General features: G+C 41.4%; 2 protein-coding genes across 9 annotated transcripts in view; one reads left to right on the top strand and one right to left on the bottom strand.

The window, feature by feature from the left end:
* Positions 1-8,477, top strand: part of ANGEL2 (angel homolog 2) — a 30,052-nt gene extending 21,575 nt beyond the window's left edge. For all 5 annotated transcript variants that reach the window (XM_038394186.2, XM_043511761.1, XM_043511762.1 and 2 more), the window contains 4 exons: positions 2,739-2,865; positions 3,435-3,495; positions 5,555-5,718; positions 8,000-8,477. In XM_038394186.2, coding sequence (XP_038250114.1) covers positions 2,739-2,865; positions 3,435-3,495; positions 5,555-5,718; positions 8,000-8,154 — 507 coding nt within the window. In that variant the 3' untranslated portion in view covers positions 8,155-8,477. The remainder of the gene's footprint in view (positions 1-2,738; positions 2,866-3,434; positions 3,496-5,554; positions 5,719-7,999) is intronic.
* Positions 8,478-12,662: 4,185 nt separating this feature from the next.
* Positions 12,663-25,903, bottom strand: part of VASH2 (vasohibin 2) — a 67,385-nt gene continuing 54,144 nt past the window's right edge. For 3 of the 4 annotated variants that reach the window (XM_038394190.2, XM_038394188.2, XM_043511765.1), the window contains 2 exons: positions 23,176-23,291; positions 12,663-16,182 (listed from right to left, as the gene is read on the bottom strand). In XM_038394190.2, the coding sequence (XP_038250118.1) occupies positions 16,110-16,182; positions 23,176-23,291 (189 nt within the window). In that variant the 3' untranslated portion in view covers positions 12,663-16,109. Of the gene's footprint in view, positions 16,183-23,175; positions 23,292-25,903 lie in introns of those variants that run through there. The other variant, XR_006280246.1, reaches the window with a different exon arrangement.

Here is a 25,903-nt window from a genome sequence, read left to right on the forward strand (position 1 = left end):
TTTTATAGGACTAGAATCGTAACTGCTTTGTCTGCCAAGCCTGTGAGGCCTTTGTTTTGGTACCAGCACCTAGCTTTCAGTTCAATGAATCTCTAACATTTTCAAACATATAAACAATTTTTCTTGAAAGTGGTATATGTACGAGTTTTGTATCTGGACCTTACCTCTGGCTTAATTTAGGTCTTGTCTTCACGTACACCACCGTTGTAGTGCTTTAGTGAAGACTCTCCTATGCCAATGGAAGAGCTTCTCCCATTGACGTAGTTAATCCACCTCCCCAAGAAGCGGGAGCTATGTCAGTGGGAGCAGCTCTCCCATTGACATAGTGCTGTCTACATCAGAGGTAGGTCAGTAAAACTGTCACTTGGGTGTGGATTTTTTACACCCCTGAGTGACGTAGTTATACTGATATAGTAGTGTAGTGTAGATCTGGCCCACTTTTCTGGGAACACTTTAAATGCCAAGTCTAGCACTTGGCAAGTGTTCCTTTTCTTTTGTAAAGGGTACTTCCCTCCCCCCCCCCAAAAAAAACAATTCTATTTAAGTATTAAGGTATTCCTTTTACAACTGGCAATACAGTAGTGCCTAAGTTATTAGTCAGTATAAGACAAGCTTCCCTTTTCATTAGCTTAGCTTAAATGTCCATAAAACATGTCCTACTGACAGAGTAAAATACTGTTCCACCTTACACCATTATTAGTTTTGATTTAAGTGTCCCAGGTTTTTGTGTGGGAGGAGATTTAATCACGGACCATCTGAACCTTTTCAAAAGGATTATTCTCACAATATGGATGAGCCGGGGCTGTATTGATGAGCGTTTAAGTGTAAAGTCAAAGTCATGATTGCTAGGTAACCAAAGTAGAAGCCATGTTTGAGTGTGGCACCACATTCTAAGATATTTTATGTGAGTTTAGTTTGAACATAGCATTCGACATATCACCAATAGCTATTTATTTTGAAGTGACTAAAGCATCTACACTAGGGAAATGTGAATTTTCCATTATTGGTGTTAACTGCCCATCATCTGCCAACCCCATTTTCAGCCCCCTTTTGTTTTTCTCCCAGAAGAATAAATGCTTCACTGTTAAAAGCAATGTCAGCAGTCAGTGAAGTGTTTACACTAGAGTAGTGGTTCTCAAACTTTTGTACTGGTGATCCCTTTCACATAGAAAGCCTCTGAGTGCGACCCTCCCCTTAAAGATTAAAAACACTTTAAAATATATTTAACACCATTATAAATGCTGGAGGCAAAGCAGGGTTTGGGTGGAGGCTGACAGCTCGTGACCCCCTATGTAATAACCTCCCGACCCCCTGAGGAGTCCCGAACCCCTGCACTAGAGCTTCTAATGTCCCTAACAAGAGGTCTTCATATTCTCTCAGCTTAGTCTCGCAAGAACTATTTTACAAAATAGGGTTGTTGTAAAGATGTTGATAAGCAAGAGCAAGCAGAGAAGTTGCATATAAAGAATATCGTGGTTTAGCAAAGAAAGCTTTGAAGAGCTGCTTAAAAAGGCATGTTTAAGGCCTGTATAGAAGAGTGGACTCACTGCAAGTATGCCCCCTCATAGCTGGGTGTGGCATAACAGTTTTGCCTTCTCTAGCATCCCCTGTTGATGGTTATTCTGGTCCTTTAGTGGTCTTCCTCTTCTCACATTTTGGCCCTCCAGGCAGGTCAAATTTTAGTTCCATGCTCCTATCATGGTAAAAAAGACCCACAAACAGTCTAACAAATCAATCCAAGGTCTTTAGCCCCTGACTCAGGGTCCATTTGGCCCTTACCCGCATCTCTCCAGGCTCTGAATTGCCCTAATCCCCTTACTTCAGAGGTGCTTCACACCACTTTCCCAGTGGGTGGTATGGGAATGCAGACCCACTCTTTATGCTGGGTTCCAGACCCGAGAACCTAGGACAAGCAGCCAAGGTCTGCTCTGTCAGACTCTTTGCCGCTACTTCTCTGGACTCCTTTGTGTCATTAGTCTTTCCTCAAGCCTTTTACTCCAGTCCCTTCCTGGGCCTTTTGTAAGGGCCAACACCTTCCAGAAGGTCTCCCTAGAGGTCGGGTTTGTACCCCTATTTGACCCCTAGAGGTCAGCCAGAGGAGCTTGCTCCAGACTTGTCTTCCAGATATCTCCCACTTTGTAGTACCCCAAGTGTGACAGCAGAGTTCTTGCCTTTCTCCCTGGAGCCCCTCAAGGTCCAGTCCAAATGCTCCTTAAGATTTACTTATCACAGCCTCTTGGACTTAACTGCCTCTGGTTTCCTGCTGGCTCAAGACAACCTGCCCCTGGCCCTAGGCTTCACTGCCCCAGGCCTCTCAATCTTCATTCTGGCTTGAGGCCTTCCAGTTTTGGCTCTAGGCTTCAGGTCTCCCAGACTTCTCAACCTTTAGCCCAAGAGAGGAAATACCCTCTACGTCTCACCTGGGTATCCTCCATTGCCTTCCTTCTACTGCCCTGTGCTCCTTCCTTTCTGAAGATCCAGCTCCTCTCAGGTTGAGTTTGATCACCAATTATACCCTATGGCTTAATTGGGCTTAACCGCCCACTGTTTACCCTGTGTTCATACACTACATCACAGCATGGATAAGAAAAGTGAACTTTTTAGCAGTATGTCTTTTTTGTTGTTTGGATCACAGCTGACTTTAAAAAAAAAAAAAAAAGTTTTTTAAACTAAAATTTTGCACAGGTATCTTGTGAACTAAATCAGATTCTGTTTGAAACAACCATATATCTTTTTAGGTGTCTGGGCAAGAGCAGTTTCCTAGGGGACAAAGAATCTTAACTATTCCAATTTGGCCCCCAAGTCTAGGCATTTCACAGAGTTGTGTGTATGAGGTACAACAGCAGCGACAAGAAGAAAACACAGGTCAGTTTCTGAACAGGTAAACTTAGTGGTTCTATGAAAACATCACCCAGATTTACTGTTGAAGACCAGATATTTTTCCATTTTAAAAAATGGGCCCCAGTCTTACAAACATGAGCTCAGTGGGACTACTCAGGGATAAAGTTTTTCACCATCCTAGGCATTTTCAGGCGTAGGCCTTAGAAAAATAAATTCCTTTGAGATTAACATGCAGTAGGTGACTGGAAATATTAGAACCACTGTTGTGGGCTATTTTTAAAACCTTTCATCTAAATCTACTTTTTGTCTTTATGTTCAAGGTTAAACATACATTCAGCTCATCTGAATTGCTCTGTAATTTGAAAGGGTATATTTCTAGGTAAAGTTTTCTGGAAAGGTACAGATTGGTTTGAAGGGGCTCTAATGAAACTGAGCAATTCAATTCAGTTTTTATGTATTTAATCTTTCCCATCAAAAGAAAAATAAATAGCATTTGAAGAGTTGTCCTAGGCTACTTTTCCTATAGTTTTTCTCCAATGGTCTTAATGATCTCATTTAAAACATAGATAAGAAATTCTATTTATTTTTTGTAGGTGGAGAGAAAAAAGAATCAAAACTGGAGCACGCAGAAGAGATCATAATAGCAGCTGAAAAGTAAGTCTTGGAAACCCTGAGAAGGCTGTTTGTTGGCTCCTATTTTTTTAAAAAAAAAAAGGCAAAACCAAAACCTTGAGCATATATCATATGATTTCAAATTAGATAACTGATAACACTGTACGTGGTCTTCTAATTGGGTTTTGTATCTGCCCATGTAGGATGTTAAAATGTACGTATTTACATGTCTCTATTTACATGCACATTATCTAATAAAACACACACACAACAAAAAAGACGTTTTCAAAAGTAGACATCACCACACCTAAGCCCTCATCTTCTCAATTAAATGTCTCAGAAACGGAGTCAATGCAGTTTTCAGAGATAATGTAATGTTTCCTCTGACATTTCACAACTGTGTTCTGGTGAGTTAGTTCCTGCACCCTTGAATTATCAGAGCAGCTAGAGGATGTGAATAAAAACAAACTAAAATTAAATTGTATGTTTCATCATTCTTATACCGTGGTCTTACTTTCAGCAACTACACTAGTTCAAAAGCATGGCTGCCTATTGTTTTCAAAAGTAGTAATTGGAGAATAGAACCCAGAAAAATTTGGATTAGGATAACTATGCAAAGGGCAAAAAATCATCTTTCATTTAAAAGTGAAAGATCAAATAACCACAGATGGGAAAGGATTAGAATTATGTATTGTAAAGGACCATTTCTATATGGGGCTACTGATGCATGTTATTCCAAACTAAGGAGCTAAGGTTAAGGAAATATCAAGACTGGCTACTGGGCAAGATCCATCTCTCCTCATTAAACAATACTTTTGACATCTGTTTACTTTTGGATATAACCAGCACTCTTTTTGTTTTATAGTGATATAGCAAAGCCATAGAATTTGGGGCCAGCTGCAGAAATCTGTTTATACGTGGCAGCAGTATCCAGCTGCTTAAATTCTCATATTTCCTTCCATTTTGAAGATGCTGGTTTATAAATGTTAATAAGTATCCTTAGTGGGAAACAAAGAACTATGGTAATGAAGAGGAGAGAGATCAAACTGGATAGAAAAGGAAAAAGTTTAATTATTTTAAAAACTCTTCTCCCCAAGAATTCCATATTGGACAGGCATGGAGACAGGTACTTCCTTTCTCTTTTTAGACTCATAACTAAGTTTTAAAAAGAAAAGCCTAAAAGCATTTAAAGATTTAACGTGAAAACTCCTAGTTAAACCCAAAAGTTTACTTAAACATCAAGAGGGTGGCTTCCAGTTTAGACTGGCATGGAGGGACATGTGGTTGGTGTCAAGAGGAAGGAAGAATACAGTAATTACATGGGTGGAAGAGCTAATCAAGATGAAGTACTTATCCGAAGGTCTGGCCTACATTACAAATTTAGGTTGACTTAACTACATCATTCAGGGCTGTGAAAAATTTCACTCCCTGTGCAATGTAATTAAGCCATCCTCAGTCATGGTTGATGGAGGAATTCTTTCATCAATTAGCTACTGCCTCTTGCTGAGATGGATTTACTACAGTAATGGAGTAACCCCTTCCATCTACACTACAGCAATACAGCTGTGCTGCTGTGGCATTTCTTGTGTAGACTGACCCTAAATCTCTTTGAAAGTCAATGGGACAGGATCCTAAGTGTTAAATCACTTGAAAATTGGACTTAGGGCATGTCTACACTACCACTTATGTCGGCAAACTTATGTGAAAAAACAGACCCCTGCTCGACATAAGTTTTTTACTGGCAAAAGCACTTGTGTGCGCAGTGCTATGTCAGCGGGAGACCTCTCTCCTGTTGGCATAGACTGGCTACGCAAGCAATCTTATAGCGATGCAACTGTGCCACCCACCGTAAGTTCACTAGTGTAGACATGGCCTTAGACTCCTTTGAAAATTGTACCTTAGATCCCTGCTCCAAGAAGTTAACAAGATGCAAAACATGAGAATGTTACTTGGCGCATTTGGGGGGTGTTAAAAATAAAGACTCTGTTTATGCAGCTTATTTGTTTTGCCATAATAACTAAATAAGTGTGTTTTATTAATGACTAAGTCTTTTACTTAGTAGCAATAATGAAGTAAAATACTTCCGTGTAATTCTGTTTAGGTTTCCTTCAAAATTACAACACCACTTTAGATTATCTTCGGTCTACTCTCATTACTTACCTGAAAGTGGGATTCCAGAAGTAACAACTTGTCATTCCAGAAGTGCTGTCACTGTGGATTACATTTTCTATTCTGCAGCAAAGGATGATAGTGCTGCTCAGCCAGGTAAAGAAGCTGAATTCAAGCACTAAAGTTCTCTTAAGGAATATCTCCCTGCTGAATGATAAACTTCAGAACCTAGCCTAAAAGGAGGCATATTTGTAAATTTCACAGATCTCAAGTACACAAAAGATACTAACCTCAGTGATTTACAGGTGCCCAAACATTTTGAACATATGAACTGTTCTCTCACAGATTAAGGTTACAGTCTTTTCTCTTCCTGTCCTTTATTTTCTCCCTTACTGATTGATGTTAGCTTGTTGCTTGCTGGGATCATTGTAGTATGTAGGGGACATCCTCTGTAGAACATTGCAGAGGCCTGCATGGTTTCTTTTACCAAATACTTTGACGCTTATGTGGTCGTCCATTGTCTCTGTGACTATAAGAAGATTCAAGGAGTTGAGACTCCTGACGAGCATTAATTAAAGAAGTAAACACCAAGGTTCACTCAGTAGCCTATGTGAGCTTAGTGACGAGACCAGTGACATGATTGGTTCACATTTCAAGAATAAGAGATTTCAGATGCATTAGAGATGATATATGACAACTTCTGCATGAGTGCTCATATTTAAAATTACCTTGGAGCAGCATTAGTGTTTGTCTCAAGAGATGACCTATGTGGTTTTGAGATCTCTTGGTATGGGGTGAAAAATCACACTGGAGCAGCGCATTTGTGTATGTTTACCTGTGCCACAATTTTGTGGTTGCTGTTGCAGCTAAAATTCACCAGATGGCGCAAGGAAGACATAACTCATCTGAGTGGGTACCCGTTCTTGGCTTTTAAATGTTACCAATGAAGCAATGTACCACTTACCGTATTTGTGGTCTTGTTGTGGGTTCCCTGAGACACATTTTCATGTTTTACAATTGTCCATCTGCTTTGCTTCATCTTACATCATCATACAGGATAATGAGCCTTTTATATTGCTTGAAATCCTTTTAGTTTCACAGAACCATTATACAGTGCAGCCTGGCCAGCTGAATCATTTTAGGGATAAATCCCAGAACAGTGAGACCTGGGTTCTGTTCCTACCTTAAGCACAGTCTTCCGGTGTGGCCTTTTCAAATTGCTTAACCATCTGTGCCTCAGTTTTCTATACACTACCAAATGTAAAAGGAAAAATGCAAGAAAATTAATCTAGCCAATTAATCAAGGACTTGGTTTTGCAATGTGCTGAAAACTTCTGCAAGGTGCCATGGGTCCTCAACTGCCCCTGACTTCAGTGTGAGTTAAGGTTGCTCAGCACCTTGCAAGACTGAGCCCTAAACACCTAGAATGCCCTAATTGCATGCCCTAATTAAGGTTGTATTCAGTTTTGCTCCAAAAACAGGAATTCAGGCTTTGTCTTGTATGAAAAACAGTGTATCTGCCCCAAACTTTCATCATATAATCTGAGTAAAACTTGAATTTTCTGAGTAGTTCCAAGAAAATCGATTAGTTAGTTTCCAAGTGCTAATAAATTTTAAAAATTGCCTAATAAAGAGTTTGCGTTCTAAGTCTGGTAATGTTTTGGACATCATTATCTTATAACCTACAGGTACGTTTTGGGTGTGGAGGGGTCTCTGTAGCTAGGTCAATTTGTTAATTAACCCCAAAAAATGGGTTTTACTGCATAGCTGTTGGTTTATTGTATGCTTAGTTGGGGGAAATTCAGTTTGAGACCCAGCTTTTGGTTCTTTGTAGCCCAGGAATTCTGTAGTACTGTTCAGACAGTTCAGGAGCACTCCTGAACCAGCTGAATAGTTTTATCCATGAAGATCTGGATCTTTGCCACAGCAACTGTAGCTTTGAAGACCAGGATGTGTGCAAAAAGTTCCGCTGGTTCAGGATCTGTGCTGAAGCCATATTCCTGAGCTGACTGAACAGTTGCACAGTGACTTGGCTTGTTAGAGCTCTGCAAAGCTGCTTGAAGAGTAAAGTTCCTGAACCAGCTGAGTAGTTTCATGGAGACCAAAAGAAGCTACTGGCTTGTTGAAGACCAGGAGTTCTGTGAAGCTGTCCAGCTTTTCATGAACAAAGCAACAGCTACTGTGTCAAAGGTCTTGTTTGTTACATACAGAATGAGCTTAACTCTCACACAACACAGTGGATATAATCAGCTGTGAAGTGATCTGTGCAAATTTGTGTATAGCATCATTGTTATCAAAGCGTTGTATTAAGACCTCACAAGTCACTCCTCCCAGGTTGGAGTCCTTCTTCCATGTATAAGGCGGGTGTGGGTATGTATGATTTGACTCACAGCGGTGTGTTTTCTGCACATACATTTCTTCTTTCCTTTTTATGTAGGAGGCGAAGATACTTTCGATGGAGGTCTGAAGCTTCTTGGTAGATTATCACTTTTAACAGAGCAAGATCTGTGGACAGTTAATGGTCTTCCCAATGAACATAACTCTTCTGATCACCTGTCCTTACTAGCTCAGTTCAGGCTTATTGAACAATAATTCCCAAATTATTTTTATATCTGCACTTTCCTTCACCTTCTCTTCTTCCTGTAATTTTTTTTTAATCCAGGGATTGTCAGACTGGTTACAGTTAAGTTTGCCTGGATGCTCAATTTTTAGTGTTGTATAGAGTTTTTAAAGAGATTTCTTTGTAAAGTTGCTTAAATTACTTTGTGGAGTCATTAAGACAAAAAAAAAAGTTTACATTAGCTTCCTCTTTTTGATAATGGAAAATGTCTGTGCCATAATCTGAAAATGGCATTATTTTTAAAAAAGATAATGTTTTTATTGTAAATCATAGTAAAATGGGTGATAGTTCTTAAGTACAGCGTACATCTCTCAATCCTTCAAGCAAAAGATTGTGTGTTTGTAGCAAGCTTCAGAATGAGCTCAAAGTAGATTTCTGTGTACTTTCAAGTTGCTTTTGTTGCCTTCCCCAAATATCTAAATATTGGGCACAATCTTGGAGTCCCTCAGCAGGAATTTAGCTAGTGCTGGGGCAGCAGGATTGGGCCTATTCTTACGGTATGGTAATTAGTTATACTCTAAAAAGTGATTGCGTAATGGTTAATCTTACAAAAGTACAACATGTTTTGCTGATGTGCAGAAGCTTTAAAAAGAATCTGAAATGAAACCAAGTAGGCAAGTGGTGGTATCTGAACACAAAGCGGTACAACACAGGCCAAACTGAAGGAGCTTTCATGTTTGAACACTGGGGTTTTTTTAGATTTGTTTGTTTTTTTTTTAAACAGACTTCTCAAAAAGTCTCACTCCCAGATGTTTCAGAAGTGTTTACAGAATAGATGAGGCTGTTTTTCACGTATTCATCATTTTAAATATTGTAACATTACTACAGCTCCAGAATATTCAGCACTTAAAGATTCCCTCATGTTCAGTTTCATAATACACCATGACACAGCATACCCTGCAAAAAACCTAGGATTTACCAATTAAACCTTAATGTGCTACTACATTAACAAACTTCTGGGCTGAGGGGAGGACAAACAGGAATTCTTGTGACTTAACTCAATCACTCACACAGATCCATACATAATTTAACAAGTATAATTTCTAAATAAGTTGCTCTCACTAGTGTGCTGATAGAAAAACTGAAACTTCTACTTGATCATTATATTCCAATAAGCAGCTGAATTCAGAAACATTTCTTTGTTCAGTCCACTTTCATGTCCCATTTTCTGTATTAACTTTAACTTTACTATTTTAATTACAGAATAACTATCTTCTTGATTGTCACTTTATATTCTGAGACTTAAGCTAAATATTATTTCATGCACCAGAGGAATGTGGGGCCAATGACAATTCAGTTGATTGAACTCGTAATTCAGGCTTAATGTTTTGGGGTGATTGGATTTTTGGTTCAGTTTGAATGGTTTTCCTCTGATCTTTGCTAACTAGATTGTGACTTAAGGATCCATCTGCACAGTGAGCTACTCTGTCTGGCTGTATAGCCATCCATTCAGTTAATGCTGAAAAACAAATGGTAGCTATTGTCTAATACTAAACTTTATTTAAAAATAGGAAATACTTCTTGGCATACCCCATTTTATGTGGGTTAGGGTAAAGCCTCTAAGATCTGGGACCAGTAAATGCAGCTATGCTGCCAGGCAAATGGCTGCATGACTTAACTATTTTTGTGAAGATGCCAGATAAATCTGAAAGGGCCATCTTCTGAGTCTATTGTACAAGTGCAGCATATGGGTGATCTGTATAGGAGCAAGGGGAGATAGCAGAAAGGGTTGAAGCACTGTCACTGTGGGAGAAAGAGATGGCTGCTGTCTGGGACTGCTATCCCCTGCTCTGGAGAAGCAAAGGGACCCCTGATGGCACCTGCTTTCTCCTGCAAACACCCCATGTTGTCTTCCAAGGCATGCATTCAGCCCCTTCTGCCATTGCCTTTCCCATAACCACTACAGCTTTTAAATTGGAGGAGTTAGATTAATCAATTACCATTGACAGTAATTCCCACTTTGTTTCAGAATTCAGAGCTATTCTGCTGCATATGTGTAGAGGAAAAGGCCTCTCGCTTAACCAAGTGGGTCTAATGTGCTACATGGGAAAAGAGTGCCTAGCACTAAGCTTAGTGGTTGTTCTGTCTGGTTCATTGTCTCTGACCTGGTGTGTTCAATGTCAGATTTTTAGGAAGCTTTCACTGACCTTGCTTGTTACTCATTTTTTTTTTTTTCTTTTGCTGCTAGGACAGATTAAGGGAGATCAGTAAACAGTGAAAATGTATAGTGCTTGGGGATAGTAATAGAGGTTGGGAAAGCGGCAGAGAGTCCTGTGGCACCTTAGCCTAACAGATGTATTGGAGGATGAGCTTTTGTGGGTGAATACCCACTTGTACATGGAATATCACAGAAGCACGTACTAGGCTGTTTGTGTATATTTCAATACCTGGAACACAAGAGCTTTGAACTCTACACCTTTGTACTCTGATTCATGGTGGAGTGTTTTTCCTGTATTTTTATTATTGAAAGTGGCAATGGGTAGAATTTTGATTAAATTTACTTGTTCCATTTTAAAATGGTTTAGCTGTGGTGTTTAAAGAACACTGGGAAATTCTCCAGCTTTATATAAGTGAAGTGAGGAAAGGGTGAGAGCTTGGCCCTTTTCTTACTTTTCATGTAATAGTGCTAGAGTTTCTGGCAAATGGCTGACTCTGACCTGCACACTGTTTAACAGTGGTGCTAAGTACTTTACAGCTCCTTGAATATCCTTTACATGAATGCTGCCGAAAGGGAACCAAAGATTTCCACTGAAGCTGGAGGTCTGTCGGTATGTCAGCTTTTATTTATCTACAATTCATATGATAAAGCTAAATCAATTTAAATTGTAATTATTTTAATGGGGATGTTACAATAAACTCATGCACTTCCTAATAAACATACAAGATGATGGGGTTGCAAATGCAGCCTATTCCCCCAACTAGGTGAGATGGGCAGAATTTGACATTTAAGCTATATACCACCTATCTTAAGAGACAGTTAAACTTGCACCTGTCCCACACTTACTGAGCTGGTATAACTTGTGCTAAGCCACTGCTCAGGCTCAACTAGTGAGAGAGTTCTTGCATTTTAATGGCTGGAAGCGAGAGTCAGGCATGAAAAACTAGAGCTACCTTATCACTGACGGGAGCCCTAGCCTATTTGTAGAGCAACACTGCTCTTCTTACAATTTTAGCAATGCATCACAACTCACAATTAAACCATCACATCACTACACACAATATTAGGCTGCTGCATAACAAGCTGAGACTCTGTATGATACAATATCTTTCTCCCAACTCCTGACTTCATAGGGGAAGGGCAGGCTGAGATCTCATTTTCTTCTGCCAGTGAATGGCTTCTAGTTCTTCCCAAGGGCCTGTTCTTGTTGAACCCTCCACTTGTGGCTTTGTAACAGGTAGTGCTGATACAAGCCAAAGCTTTAAAGAGCTGTACCCAGAAACATTTCTGGGTATTTGGTATACTCAATGCACATACTTGTCAGCACCAGCTCCCATACCAACCTAGTTCATATATGAGATTGTAGACCAGATAAACAAACAGAAAATAGTTGAGAAATGTTCAGGCTGAAACATTGAGTTTCCACCTCCCTGCCCTGCAAAGCATAATCTTGGTTTGGTAAAAAGAGTACTTTCTTCTAGCCCTTCAGGATAGGGGAGCCTAGCCATAGAATGAACTATGTACTGTGCTAGTCTGTATCTAGTCACAGTTTTGAAAGATGTTATTGTTTACCAATTGAACAAGCCAGACACTTCAGAAAGTAAAAGCTTAGCCTAGTTTTATCTGATAGATCGCTATTTGGTGCCACTAGAACTACAGCATACTTACATGCAGGCTGTATCAAGGAAGGCTTAATATATTAACAGCCAATTAACCAAGGTGTTGAAGGAAGACACCTGCCTGCCTCAAGGACATTCCCCATTTCCCTCCTACCCAAATCTAAACCAACAAGACCACTACTACCTTTCTGCTTCATCAGCACATATTAGCAAAGAACCCGAATTACTTCCTTCTCTCTTCAAGAGACAATCTTTGTCTTTGGTCAATGCTTTAGGGGATAGAGCAGAGATTTTACTGTCGGGGCAAAGCAACAGCTGTTAGGGGGGAGATGTAGCATTTGTTACTGATGAAAGATGATGAGTGAGTGGTGTTTTGTTGTTCCACAGAGAGATTTCAAGGGTATGATACTGTCTCCTTTTAATTTCTTGGTAGGTGCCATCACTAGGGGAAACAAGAACCCACCATATGATTAAGTGCTTATTGCTTAGGTTACTTTGTGCCAAATAGTCATGGGCTGATTTAATAAAGGATTTATGATTTTTTGAAATTTTGCATTAACCCCTCCTCCATTCTGGTGTTACTAGCCTACACTGACTGAATGTTTTAAAAACACTTTCCCCACAATGACTCTATAATTTAGTTCATACTACTACTACTACTACTACCTGTACATTAATACACATGGCAAAAATCATAATGGGCTATTAAAAAAAAAACCAAGACATTTTATTAAAATTCCATGCTGCACATAAACATACAAGTGATGAGAAAAGCAAGACCCGCAACCATGCACATGTATTCTTCTAGAATATCATTTGACAAATTTGCAATGAGCTAGAAAAACAGGCAGTTGGAATCACAGTTTTAAAAGGTAAGACAAAAATGAAAATGCAAGAGCAAATTTAAAGAGAATTAACAAAATTCACTTGTACTTCAAAACAAACAACGTACAAAATAATTTGTCACAGCTTTATAGTTTAGAAAAGCTTCGGTTTAGTAAGTTAGAAGTTCAGATAAAACATATAACCCAAAATACTCTGGATGCCGGTAAAACCACATCATCGAGTTGGAAGAACTGCAAAACAGTCAGGGTACTGTAGAAAAAATGATTTTTCAAAATCAAGTGTATTCTAATGGCACAAAAGTACAGTTAAAATCAAGGCTGCTGTTGCTTAACTAAACCTTATTTTCCTTATCCCTTCATTAATGAGGAACCTGTTGTGTAAGCTAGGAGTTGGCTTATGCTTACAGGGTCACAAAACTGAGCAGTACATTTGTTTTAGAATTGAAATTCTATTGATAATCGTAACGGTTTAAAATTTGACACTAATACAAATCATGATCTTTCCCCACTCTTTACTCCCACACCTAACCTCTCCCCTCTCCCTCCCCCCCAACCCTATCCTATTCAAAACCTATCTTAAAGCAAAGACGACCTGATAAATACACAAAACAAAAAGGATGTGGGCTGTAATGAAACCTTACGTTTCACTGCAAGGAACCCTCTCCATAACTTGGGAAAAGGAAATCCTCTAAATTCAGGTTTCAGAGTAGCAGCCGTGTTAGTCTGTATCCGCAAAAAGAAAAGGAGGACTTGTGGCACCTTAGAGACTAACAATTTTATTTGAGCATAAGCTTTTGTGAGCTACAGCTCACTTCATCCAATGCATGCAGGTCATCCTCACCGGTGCTGTTCTTCAGACAGAAGGGGAATCGTTTTGAGAAATCAAAATGAAATGTGAATTAGGAAAAGAAATTACCAGCTGTTTTTTTGTTTGCTATTGGGGGGGAAGGGGAGATAGATACATAACCCCAATCTTGCAATGAGCTCCAAATACATCTGCAGCAAACCCAGCCAATTTCACTGGAGCCCTATTCAATTGCAGCAGGACCTGCCACAGCTCATTGCCAGAATGGGGCCTTAACTTGTTCTATAGTCATTTTGTAGCTTATTTCACCATTGCATATTGCAAAAATTCCACCTCTTTTTATAAAAAGTCACGTTCACTTCCTCCAGGCGTAAGAAAGGCCAGACAACAGATCAATATATTATTCAGTGTTTATGTACTAGCTCGCTTGGGGAAACTTTTCCATCTGACATTAAAAGTACTAAGGCAGTTGATTTACTGTACTTTATAACAAAATGGCCACATTCCCCCCTCCCTGCCCCACCAAAATGTCTTTGGCCTTGCACCCTCATTCACACCTTTTAAAGTGAGTAGTCCCACTTACACTGTGAGCATGTAAAAATGCAAGCTGCAAGGCCATGGAAAATCAGACTCCAACTTTGGGGACTGACTTCTCTTAACAGCTAAATATTTATTAAAAATATGGGACTCCTACTTCTCACAAGGGGCTGCAAGCTCCTGCCGGGCAGCGCCGCAGCAGTTGGATGGGTGGAGATTCTGGGGGGTGGGGGCAGTCGGGATGGGGAACAGGGTGGGTTGGATAGGTGTAGGAGTCCTGGGAGACCTATCTGGGTGGAAGTGTGGATAGGGGATGAAGCAGTTGGGGACAGGGCGTGGGGGGGGATTGGATGGGTGGGAGGGTTCTGAGGGAGGGCGGGAAGTGGGAGGGGGTGTATAGGGGGCGAGGGCCAGGCTGTTTGGGGAGGCACAGCCTTCTCTACCCAGCCCTCCGTACAGTTTCGGAACCCCGCTGTGGCCCTCAGGCCAAAAAGTTTGCCCACCCCTGGTGTATAGGCTAGCTTTTTCGGAACAGCTCAGCTCCCATTTATGCACCTAAATGAAATGGCTAAACTTTCAAGTACTCAGCACCCACTAACTCTCAGAGTTCAATGAGAACTCCTGCGTGTGGAGCACTTTGAAAATCTGACCATTTCAGAAATCTGACTACTTAGGTTCCTAAATGGGAGCTCAGCTGGTTTGAAAATCCAGCCATACATCCATAGTGCTAGTTAAATCCATCAGTAAAAGGACACTATAACGAAGAAGGAGATAGACAAACTTGTTCTTGAAAAAAATATCTGAAAATCAACTATTATTGCTACACTTATTCTAATAAGAATTTCTTTAGCCAGGTCTTTTTAAAGGTCACTGTAAGTTACTGTAATGCATATAAACAAGAACCTTCCCTAAGTTGTGATGTCTGATCTTAATATAAGACACAAAGGCATCATCACCTTATACTGTTTAACCTTCAAAGACAAATGATTCAAAATTACACACAAATATGAATAGAAAAGTAAACTCTCAAGGAAGCCTTTTGATTCTGACATTTCCTTGTGAATCTGAGACTGTACACACAGTTTGACTGTTAATACAATGCAAATGCTAGTCTCTACAAAACAATGATCTCCAGGTCTTGTGCTTTAACAGTCTAGTCTGCAAAGTTTAAAAGCTTGTGACAAAGTTTAAAAAAAATATGAAATTTTAAAAATTCATTGTTGGCTGGTTATTAAAAAACCCAACAGAAACCTCAGCCGGTTCTCTGTATTTCTAATAAGACAGCAGTGCTTTCAAGAAGACACTTGCATATAATCAAACCTTACACACTCTCTCATAGGCATGCACATGATAAGAGTGGTGGGGTGCATCTAATGCAGTTCTATAGTACTCCCAGAAATGCTGGAAAACTACAAATTGATTATAAAATTAAAATGGTCAGTTTTGCATATCTGTTCTATACTGAGGTAATAGACACTTTAAAAAGTCACATCCACCTCTGCACTGCTATTTTTATTGCTGAATAAAATTAATACTGACTGTTTAAACTGACTGCCCCCAGCACATTAACACTAACGAGAAATAGGATTTCATCACCACTCCTAATACTACCAATGTAGCACAACATTCAAAGCCAATTAAATAGATTAGAAACAATTATTTAAATTAATTAAAAAAACCCACCACAGTAGTTCCCTCCTATTTGATGGGGGGAAGAAAGCCTGGTGAAGATAATTTAGTTTTTCATTGATGCCACTTAATGAACTTAAAAACAGATAATACTGCCATCGTTATTCTAGAATTTCTATTTTCTAAGTGCAACTTTAAATAAAATCCACAAGTTCTTAATAAATAGGCCCGGTTTCTTTTCTTTTCTTTTTTTTTACCCCCCTTCCTTCCAACAGAGCGTAGGGTAATATGCAGTGAAGCACCATGGAAGCCCTCCATCTGGTTTATGGCTTTGTTAGATGCGTAGTTGATAGCCCACTTCATTCAATGTAGTGAGATCACCCACTTTCTTGTCCATCACTGCAGGCCTGCAATCAAAGAGGGAAGAGGTGGTCAGCGTTCAGCATTTCTTTGACACAGAGATTGTGCAATTGAAAACACCATTTCAAAAAAAGAAACTAATGGAACAAAGTTTCTTGTCACTTAATCTAATGTAAAAACAGGACTAAACTTTTTGAACTAATTATACAGAAAGCAGCCATGTTATCGTGACATTGTGATGGCAGGAAGATCAGAGCTGCATGCAGAGACTTGGAGAACAGTGTGTAAATCCTTTAAAGGTAAATCCTGTGGGTTCCCCACTCCTTTGCAAGGATTTAAACATTACATAGATAAACATTAAACAGCAAAAATAATCTCAGAAAAATACAGGATTTATTTAGAAAAAGTGAAAGAAAGAGATGCTCTCAAGTTAAAAGTCAACCTCTTCAGGCATCTTCTCCTTTTTTCTGGTGAATACTATTTAACCTGCTCTAATTAATTGGATCAAAAATTTTGGGGGCTTTTTTGATTGGCATATCATTTACTAACCTGTCCTTTTTCCTCTGACTATCTCTGCTGCACAGTTTGGACAAAATTTTCCAATTGAGTTGTAACTGGAGCAGTTCACTTTTGACTATTAGCTGTTCGTTTGAGATGCATAGTTTCTGCTCTTTGAGTCAGTCAGTTGCACACTGAAGGTGAGGGCAGAAAATAACACATTTCTACTATGAATTCACATAGCTTTTGAGATTTAGGAACCTTGCTGTGAGTAGCTAGTGCTCCTTTGACTATTCACAAATTGAACTCAAACTGTTTATTCACTAATCTGTTTCTACATCTAGCTCTATAAATAGTTTCATCTTCTTCTGAATTGTTACCCTGTGTCCTGTCTTATTTCTTATTTAGATTTTAAACACTTTGCACAAAGGAAAGTGTCTTAACTATGGGCCCAATCACCTGTGCGAGGGGATTCAACCTGAGAAGGTCTCTGCAAGGTTTTTGTTGAGGTTTTTCACATATTCCTTCAGAGAGGATAGGGCCATAGCTCCATCTCCCAGAGCCTGTGCAGACACCAGACAACCTTGGGAGATCAGCTCCATGTCCACGAAGGCCAACACCCTAGCTCTGTTTCTTCAGCCTTAAAGGGGGAATCCCAGCAGTTGGTTCAGTAGGGCCTGAAGTTGTATTAATTTTCCTCTGCAAGTCTAGTGTGGGTGGGATGATTCCCTTGGGTCTGCCCATATTTTACCAACGTGCCTACTCCCACCAGCCCTCCTGTTTGTGAATCCCAGTACCTGCAACATACATGAGGCTTGGGGGAAAAGACAGGGGAACATTGACATGGAGGCATCAGATCTTCCTTTCTTTTCCTATGGTGGTGGAGTGACTGGCACCAAGGGTCCCTTCCATGTGGATTATAGGGATAGAGTCAGGCCTTATAACTGTACTATATAAATACTGTATGAGCAGCTCTGATCTTCCTGGCCTAACATATCCAGCAGGCTGCATTTCCTGTTGGAACTGTGACTTAGATGGCAGCTCAGGCACAACCAGCTCCTCAGTTCATACTGATTGTGAAACATCTTCAGGTATTTTTAAATACTGCTTTAAAGTCTCCTTGTATATCGTAATGAAGTATATCAACCTCTAGGCTTCTACAGCAGCACTAAAACTACTACAGTTTTCCTGTCAATGTCTAATCAAAGTCAGTCTCACTAGAGATGCACATTATTACACTCACACAACATGCATTTATTAAAATTTCATGCAGTATTAGCTGACATTTAGCAGCACAGCTATTGGTGCTGACTCTTGCATTACATCCAGGCCCTAACTCTTCCCCAGATTAAAAATGAAACATTGCTTTCCAGTTTCATAAAGATGAATCAGAATTACCAGCCCCTCTGCTTTGGGTTTAGAAGAAATAACAGAACCAAACAAGGGACCGTTCTGTGCTAAGGCAACACTCTGCAATTTAGAGGGGGGTTTTTTTTTGTTTTGTTTTTTGGCTTTATCCTTGTAAAACTTTCCAAAAGGATAAAAATAACATATAGCTTTTTATTTAAATGCATAATTAAATAATATGTACCGCCATGTGGCTTTAAACTGAATATGGGCCTGATTCTCTCCTTATATCAGTATTACACTGGTAGAACTCCATTGATTTCAGTGGAGCCACTCTAGATTTACGCCAGTGAAAATGACATGCAAATCTGACTACAAAGGCCTGATCCTGCAAACAGTGCCTGGCATGGTGCTCAGCATCCACTGTAGCTGTAAATCCAGTAGTAAGTATCTGCAGGATTAAGCTCTAATTTAAATAAAACTAAAAATTAATCTAAAATATCTCTTATTTGAGAGGTTTTCAGTGCAAAACTAAGTAATGGGGGAGATTCTTCCGCATAGCTCCATCCAGCTGGGTTGTCTAATTAGAAGTGTTCATGGATTAATTTATCCCTATTGTATTTCACTTGTAACTATAGTGAATGCACAGAATTAATTCAAGCTTGTCTTCTGAAAGCCTGGATTAGTATTCTGGTCTTTTAGGAAAATACAAAACTCATTAAACTGTAATGAGCAATAGAAGGAACTGAAGCTATTCTATTGGATATGTTTACACTGGGCTGGAGGTACCCCGTCGTGAAAGGCCTGAACCTAACAATGTAATAGGAGCCAACATTTCAGAACACTCCATCCATTGGTGCAATCGCAACATGGCACACACAATATGGGCTTATTTAGCACTAGCATGCAGGTGAAAGATTGGGGTAGATAAGGGACAGCTCTAGCAGGGACCCATGGGTGCAATTTAACCCACAAAAATCAGGATTAATGAATGTGCACTGCAAAAGGCCACTTAGGTTTGGCCCAGCCACTCTTCTGTCACGACAGAATGGCTGCTGGGCCAAATTTGAGCGAATGATCTTGCGAGCTGGCACATGGGGTCACAGCACTACTCAGGTTTCACGACTGCCCCAGCAGCACCCAGATCCCACTGGTGCTGCCACTGGATTCATTTCATTGGACCTAAGGAACCCAGCAGGCCAAGAGCCAGAGGTAGGAGTGGGGCCTGAGGTACTACTCCCAGCGGCGGTGGAGCCAGAGCTCGGAGAGACGGGACCAGGATCAGCCACCCAGCCACATGCAGGGCACAGCATCCCCATCCCTGCAGAGAGGGCAGCAACCCCACAGGTCTGGCTCCTCCGACGCCCCTTCCCCCAACCCCACATCTATTCAATCGTGAGGCTACATTGTCCCTGGGATGTATATAATCCACCTAGATATGGAAGGATTCACACATCAGCTCTTGAGCTCAGGAAAATGCTGTAGTGAAAACATTTCAGCTTCAGTGCGCTGAGTCTTCCCAGGAGGGGCCTATATAATTTTATTGTTGACAAAGAGCAGTCTGTAATAACAGCTTGCCATCAGCAGGTGAACCCTCTCCAGTGAATGCCAGGATCTTATTCAGTCTCTGCCAGCTAATAATGTAGCTCAGCCTAGCATGGGTATTGTGTGGCATGAAGGGCCTCTCTACTCTGTAATTGGCTATAATTAGAGTATGCAAATAAGAGATTCATAAAGAGATAAGATGCACAATGCCCATATCCACGCTCAAGCTGTTCATTGTTTGGTTAGGAGCACAGGTGCCTAAACATCTTTTTGCTAGCGGAATAAATTTGAGGGCATCTCAAAACAGCTAGATTCTTCCCAGCTAAAAGAGGGGGGAGTGCACAAGTTTCCTTTATGTATTTCCTTCCCTGCATTAATTAACCTTTGGAAACCTCTTAACTCTACGGGACCAGCATACTCTCCATCAGTCCTCCCAAGTCACTTACTAAGTGGCACTAAACTCACCTCTTTGCCCCGTCACTTCCCTCCTGTCCCAAGTCTGATAGCTCCAGTTACAATAGGCAGGAACCAAGAGTTGTTTGGCCACAGAGGGGAGCAGGCTCAGAAAGCAAGGGGCTCCTGGAATTGGAAGGGATGGTCTCCCACAAAGAGGTTACCTACAGCACCAGAACCATCTTCAGGGCAGTTCCACTATGGCTTGGCTGAAAAGAGGAATGTGGCCAGTGCCCAGGCTGCCATAACTGTAAGTCAGTCAGTGTCCTAGGGATTAGTGTGGTTTTAAAACAAGGCCTGGATTCTGCTCACTCACGTCAGTTTTACACCAATGTAACTCCACTGGCTTAATTACTCCTGATTTACCCCAGTGTAAATGAGAGAAAAGTCAGTCTCCATGGGCCAGATACTAAAGTATTAGGTGCCTAAAGACAGAGATAGGCACCAGTAGGATAGCAGTGGAGGTGCTTTTGAAAATTCCACTAGGTGCCTATCTGCATCTTTAGGCACCTAAACAGCTTTGAAAATCTGGCCCCTCGTGACTACAGTGAACCACATTCTATGTAAACAGACTGTATAATGATGGGACGGAGCATCATTTAACACTAGCTTCTTCAACCTTTACCTAAACCAGGCATGTCCATCCATATCCAGGCACCTTTACTAAGGCCTGCTTTCCAAAGGAGCAGCTGCAACTCCCTAAAAGTCAATGAACCACAGAGAGTACTGTGCACCTCTGAAAAGAAGGACTTTTAATTAGGTGCTTGAATACAGATTTAGGCATCCACGTTTAACATTTTTGAAATTCTCTCTGATGGTGGAAAGGTGCCTCTGTTCGTGAGCAACCCTCGCATCTTGGTCCTTGTGGAAAGGCCCAGTTGGACTGCACACAGATTTAGGAAGGCCACCACGTGCACACATACAGCTCTTGAGTTCTTCCTCATATAGTATGTCTAGTTAATCCACATTCCAGGCTGAATGGCAGTCCTGACATTCCTCCTTTCTGGTATGGCAGCTGCAGGCTACTGGCAGACTTCAGGTCAATAGGCTAAACATCCAAAGTTACTACGTAAATAAAGACACTCCAAACCTAATCACAGTTGGCAACTTTGGTGACGTTTCTTCTCCTCTTTCTCCCATGGAACCTGTCAAAGGCCAAAGGCCTTGTCTATACTGGCACTGTACAGCGCTGCAACTTTCTTTCTAAGGGGTGTGAAAAAACACCCTACTGAGCGCTGTAACTTTCAGCACTGTAAAGTGCCCATTTAGACAGTGCATCAGCGCTGGTAGCTACTCCTCTCATGGAGCTGGGAGCTACTCCCCTCGTGGAGGTGGTTTTTTGGTGCCACGACTACACAGCTATGTTAAAGCGCTGCCACATCAGTGCTTTAACGTTGCTAGTGAAGACATACTCTCAGGGCTCAATTACACTTACATTTTATAACGCTCTAACTTGCTGGCTCAGGGATATGAAAAATCACTCCCCTGAGCGCAGCAAGTCCGAGCGCTTTAAAGCGCTAGCGTAAACAGGTTCCGAGCGCTGGGAGCCATGCTCCCAGCGCTCGGAGCTAATCCCATCGTGGAGGTGGATTACCAAGAGCCCTGGGAGAGCTCTCTCCCAGCACTCGCGGACGACCACACTCACACTCCAAAGCGCTACCACGGGAGCACTCCCACAACAGCACTTTGAAGTTTCGAGTGTAGCCATGCCCTAAGTCCGGTCTGCCCTGGGGGACCACAGCACTGCCTGGAGTCTCTATAGCACTACATGCTGCAGCCCAGTCCCCAATATACTGCCTCCTGCTGCATGCCCCCTAGGGGGGAGGGGCTCAGAAGGCAGTCTTACAGCTGTCTTTTTCAGTTCTGGTGCTGGGGGAATCCTCCCTGTAGCTGGATGCAGAACTTCAGAGCCCCTTCTTTATGCCACTAGTGTAGAGGGGCCGGAGCAGGAATGAGAATCTCATGCAAGGAATCTCAATTCTCAGTCTCCTGCTCTAATCAGATCTGCTGTCTAGTTATAAGTCATCATTATATAGTCCAAGGCTTTATTTTACTATAGCTATATGTAATACCACTAGAGATGGAGCACAAAGAACACCATGCAAGAGAAGGGTCCTGGGCAGGTGTGTGTGTTTCACGTGGAAATGCAGACACTGCAGACCATGGAGTCACCACCTGACTCCAGTGGGTCAAAGCTAGACTACTTTTATTTCACTTGTCCTTTCATATTAAATAAATTAAGCAATAAGAATAGAGCAGGGTTGCTGTGCAGCTGATGCCTGCTCAGCAGTTAGCTCTCAGAAAGCCTGAGGCTTCTTTGTAAAGCCAGTGACATTGACACTCCTCTCCAGAATGAACATCTGTGCCATTCGAACAACTGCGGTAGTAGTGTTAGAAACCCAAAGATGAAAATATCCCTCAAGGAGTATATGGGAAGGGAGAGTGCCTGGAGTGGATAAAACTACTATAATTATCCAGACACTAAATGAGGACTGGAGCCCCTGCTGATGGGCCCAAAATATAATGATGCAGATAGAATATGAATTTACGTGTAAAATGTAAACCTCCTGTTAAATCATCAGCTGTTACCTGCATTAATATAGAGTTAGAAAGTCAGTCTAACTTCTTTCTTCGCTACTAACAAATTAGACCAACAGTCCCACTGGAAACTTACTTTAAAAGTGCTCATCATAAATAGTGACTAATTTGTAGCCACACGGGTACTTCATAGGTGTCATTCTGCTGCACAACATGGCCTTTCAGAACTTCACTCCAACCGCAACATGGCTAGAACTCACATCCTCTGACTCCAAAAGCACAAACCCTTACCACTCGAACTCTGTGAGAATCTCCACTAGCTTCTAGCAGTAGAAAGCCCCTGATACAAATATCCCTCCAGGAGTATATGGGAAGGGAAAGTGCATTCTGTCCCTCCAGCAGCTTTGTTATTAAGAGACCGTGTAAAGAGCATGCACAATACCACCATGCTATTAGCACTGACAGCTCGAGCCATAGAGTTAACCAGAATATCTGAAGCATACACAAATAGGCAAACTGCTATGGTGGATGAATCCCAATATCCCTCCAAATCTATAGTTTAGCTTTACTGTGCCCTTACGCTGAGTTTCTGATCCATCAACGAATGGGGCATCAGCTCAAAAAGAACACATGAGCAGTAGCAAAGCAGAAATACTCACGATTTGTCTCTTCTGCACACCCGTCTCTGAGGGCTGACTTGCCTTCGGCGAGGGGACAGTGACTTGCCTCGTGATCTCTCTTTGATTGGAGAGTGGGCACTTGAGGGTTTCAGAATCTGGAAGGAGGAAGGGAAGAGAGGCACTGAATAAAGACGCCTATTCAACATTTAAGAAAAAGAAAGACCCTGTGATAATACTGGAGATCAGAAATGGGACACAGAGCCTGTAGTCTCTTGAGGTTTATTTGAATCCTGCCCAGGCTGGGAGGGACTGAAAGCTGTTATCAGTGCCCCGTTATGAAATTAGTTGGTGGCCTCAATCCAGTTTCCAGATACGCTGACGTCACAAAAACCATCACCACAACTGGCCTTCTAGTCAGCAGTCTCAGCAGAGAGACCATGGGAACTACCCTGTCCCCTTAGGGGAGGTTGCCTTCAACTCACTGTAAAGCACATTGTGGTAGCAGCATGGAACTGTTCTATGGACAAATACGAAACTTGAGTCTCAAAGGCTATCATTGGGCCTGATTTTTGTCTCACTTAGCTCAGTTTTATACCACTTCTACCAACTTCAGTGGAGTAACTTCTGATTTACCCCAGTGTGATAGGGAGAAGTACAAGATCCATTATTCTCTATCTAAAAAAAAAAAAAACCACAAGGAATAGCCATCTTTTAAAGATTAGACAAAAAATAGTGGACCAGTTCCTCAGCTGGCATAAATCATAGTGATTCTACTGTGGCAGGTTACACCAGCTGAGTGTCTGGCCCGTAATTCCTTTTTGATGGAACAATGCAAATTATGCTCCATTCAGCCCCATGGCAGAGTGAATGATCACAGTGGGACTGACTCAAAGTACAGAAGTTCATCTCACCCTGTATTTGAACATGAACACGAGAAAGATTTAATGTGTGTTATAGAAGTGCAGGGTCACCGTACACTTGTTTTCCACATCTGGAGACCCTGGGAAACATTCTGTTCTCAAAAAGAATGAGGAGTACTTGTGGCACCTTAGAGACTAACAAATTTATTTGGGCATAAGCTTTCGTGGGCTAAAACCCACTTCATCAGGTGCATGGACTGGAAAATACAGTAGGAAGATAGATAGATATAGATATAGATATATACACAGAGAACATGAAAAGATGGGGTTGCCTTACCAACTCTAACAAGACATATCAATTACAGTGGCAACTCCCATCTTTTCACCTTCTCTGTGTGTATATATATATATATCTTCCTACTGTATTTTCCACTCCATGCATCTGATGAAGTGGGTTTTAGCCCACGAAAGCTTATACCCAAATAAATTTGTTAGTCTCCAAGGTGCCACGAGTACTCGTTCTTTTTGCTGATACAGACTAACACAGCTACCACTCTGAATTCTGTTCTCAGTTACATCAGTGTAGATCCAGAATAGTCAGTGAGTTCCTCCAGATTTACATCTGTGGAACAGAGAAGAATATGGCTCCCTAGTTCTTTGGTCCTGCATGGAAATCCATCTGGTGTTTCTTCCTGCATGTGGGTCTGATGGACACTAGGCAAATGACCTATTGTCAACATACCTGTTAATTGGAGTTGATGGGGACAAATCTTTTCTCCACCATCACAGGGAAACCTGCTAGTGCTCACTAGACTCCACATTCTGTCCAGAAGGAAAACCGTGGGGCCCCCAACTACACTGTTCTCAGCTGTCTGAGAAAACCCACTGTCAACAAGAGATCATTTCCCTAGTGTATTTGGACATTTATTTGTGCACAGGATAAGCCACCAGAGGGTGGAAGAGCAGGGTGCTGCAGGTTGGGAAGGGGGTCCATTGGCAAAAGCTGTACATGTGAACTTCTGTGACACCTGCAAATACTATATATCGCCGATACCTGCACTGTTAGCCCCTGGCTTGCATAAGCACTACATTCACTCAAGTTAAAAATTCCACAAACATTGCCTTGGCCTAATTGTTACATTTCCCCCCCACACCTTTGTTAAATAAAGGAGCTTCATAGGAAAGTGTGGATGAACAACAGTGAGCTCTATAAAATGGGGATGATGGTGCTTGCCTCCTTTGTAAAACAGAGCTATGAATGAAAACTGCTATATAAGAGCTTATTATTAAGACAAAGACATGCATGGAGTGAGAGCCACACATACGAAACTGTACATTCCACACTGAACAAGGAATGTGCTCTCTCACACGGGTCTTGCTCCAATTCTTGCTTTCTCCCCTTCTGTCATGCAGGCACGTCTGAAGACTTTACATTTAGGGGATGAATCCTGCTGTTCCTTACTCTTGCAAGGAGCCCCAGTGACTCCATTGTGCACTGGTTTCAGCACTGGTTTCAGTGGGACTCCTCGTGGAAGTAAAGCAAGCAGGTTCTGGCCCTTGATTATCTGTTAAAAACCAACATTCAGTATCTTACAATATCCTCTGAGGTTTAAAAGGCCTAATGCAAATAAGCTGCCCTGACAGTCCCATCAGCTAGAATGGGGCTGGGCTCCAATGTAGAACTTGGCAGTGTTGCTGTGGGACAGCACAGATGCTTATCTGAGCCTGCACTGCCAACTCCCACAGTTTTTGACCAATAACACAAGTTAAGCTGTAAGGTTTCAAAATAAGACAGACAATCTCAGACACTAACAATAGGCCAGACTCCCCCAGCATGAATCGGTTCCATTGTCTGACTGACCTGCAGACCAGCCAGATGCTATTAGACTTGTACTCAGGAAGCAGGG

This window comes from Dermochelys coriacea, chromosome 3 (genome assembly GCF_009764565.3).
Source record: "Dermochelys coriacea isolate rDerCor1 chromosome 3, rDerCor1.pri.v4, whole genome shotgun sequence".
Classification (NCBI taxonomy): Eukaryota; Metazoa; Chordata; order Testudines; family Dermochelyidae; genus Dermochelys; species Dermochelys coriacea.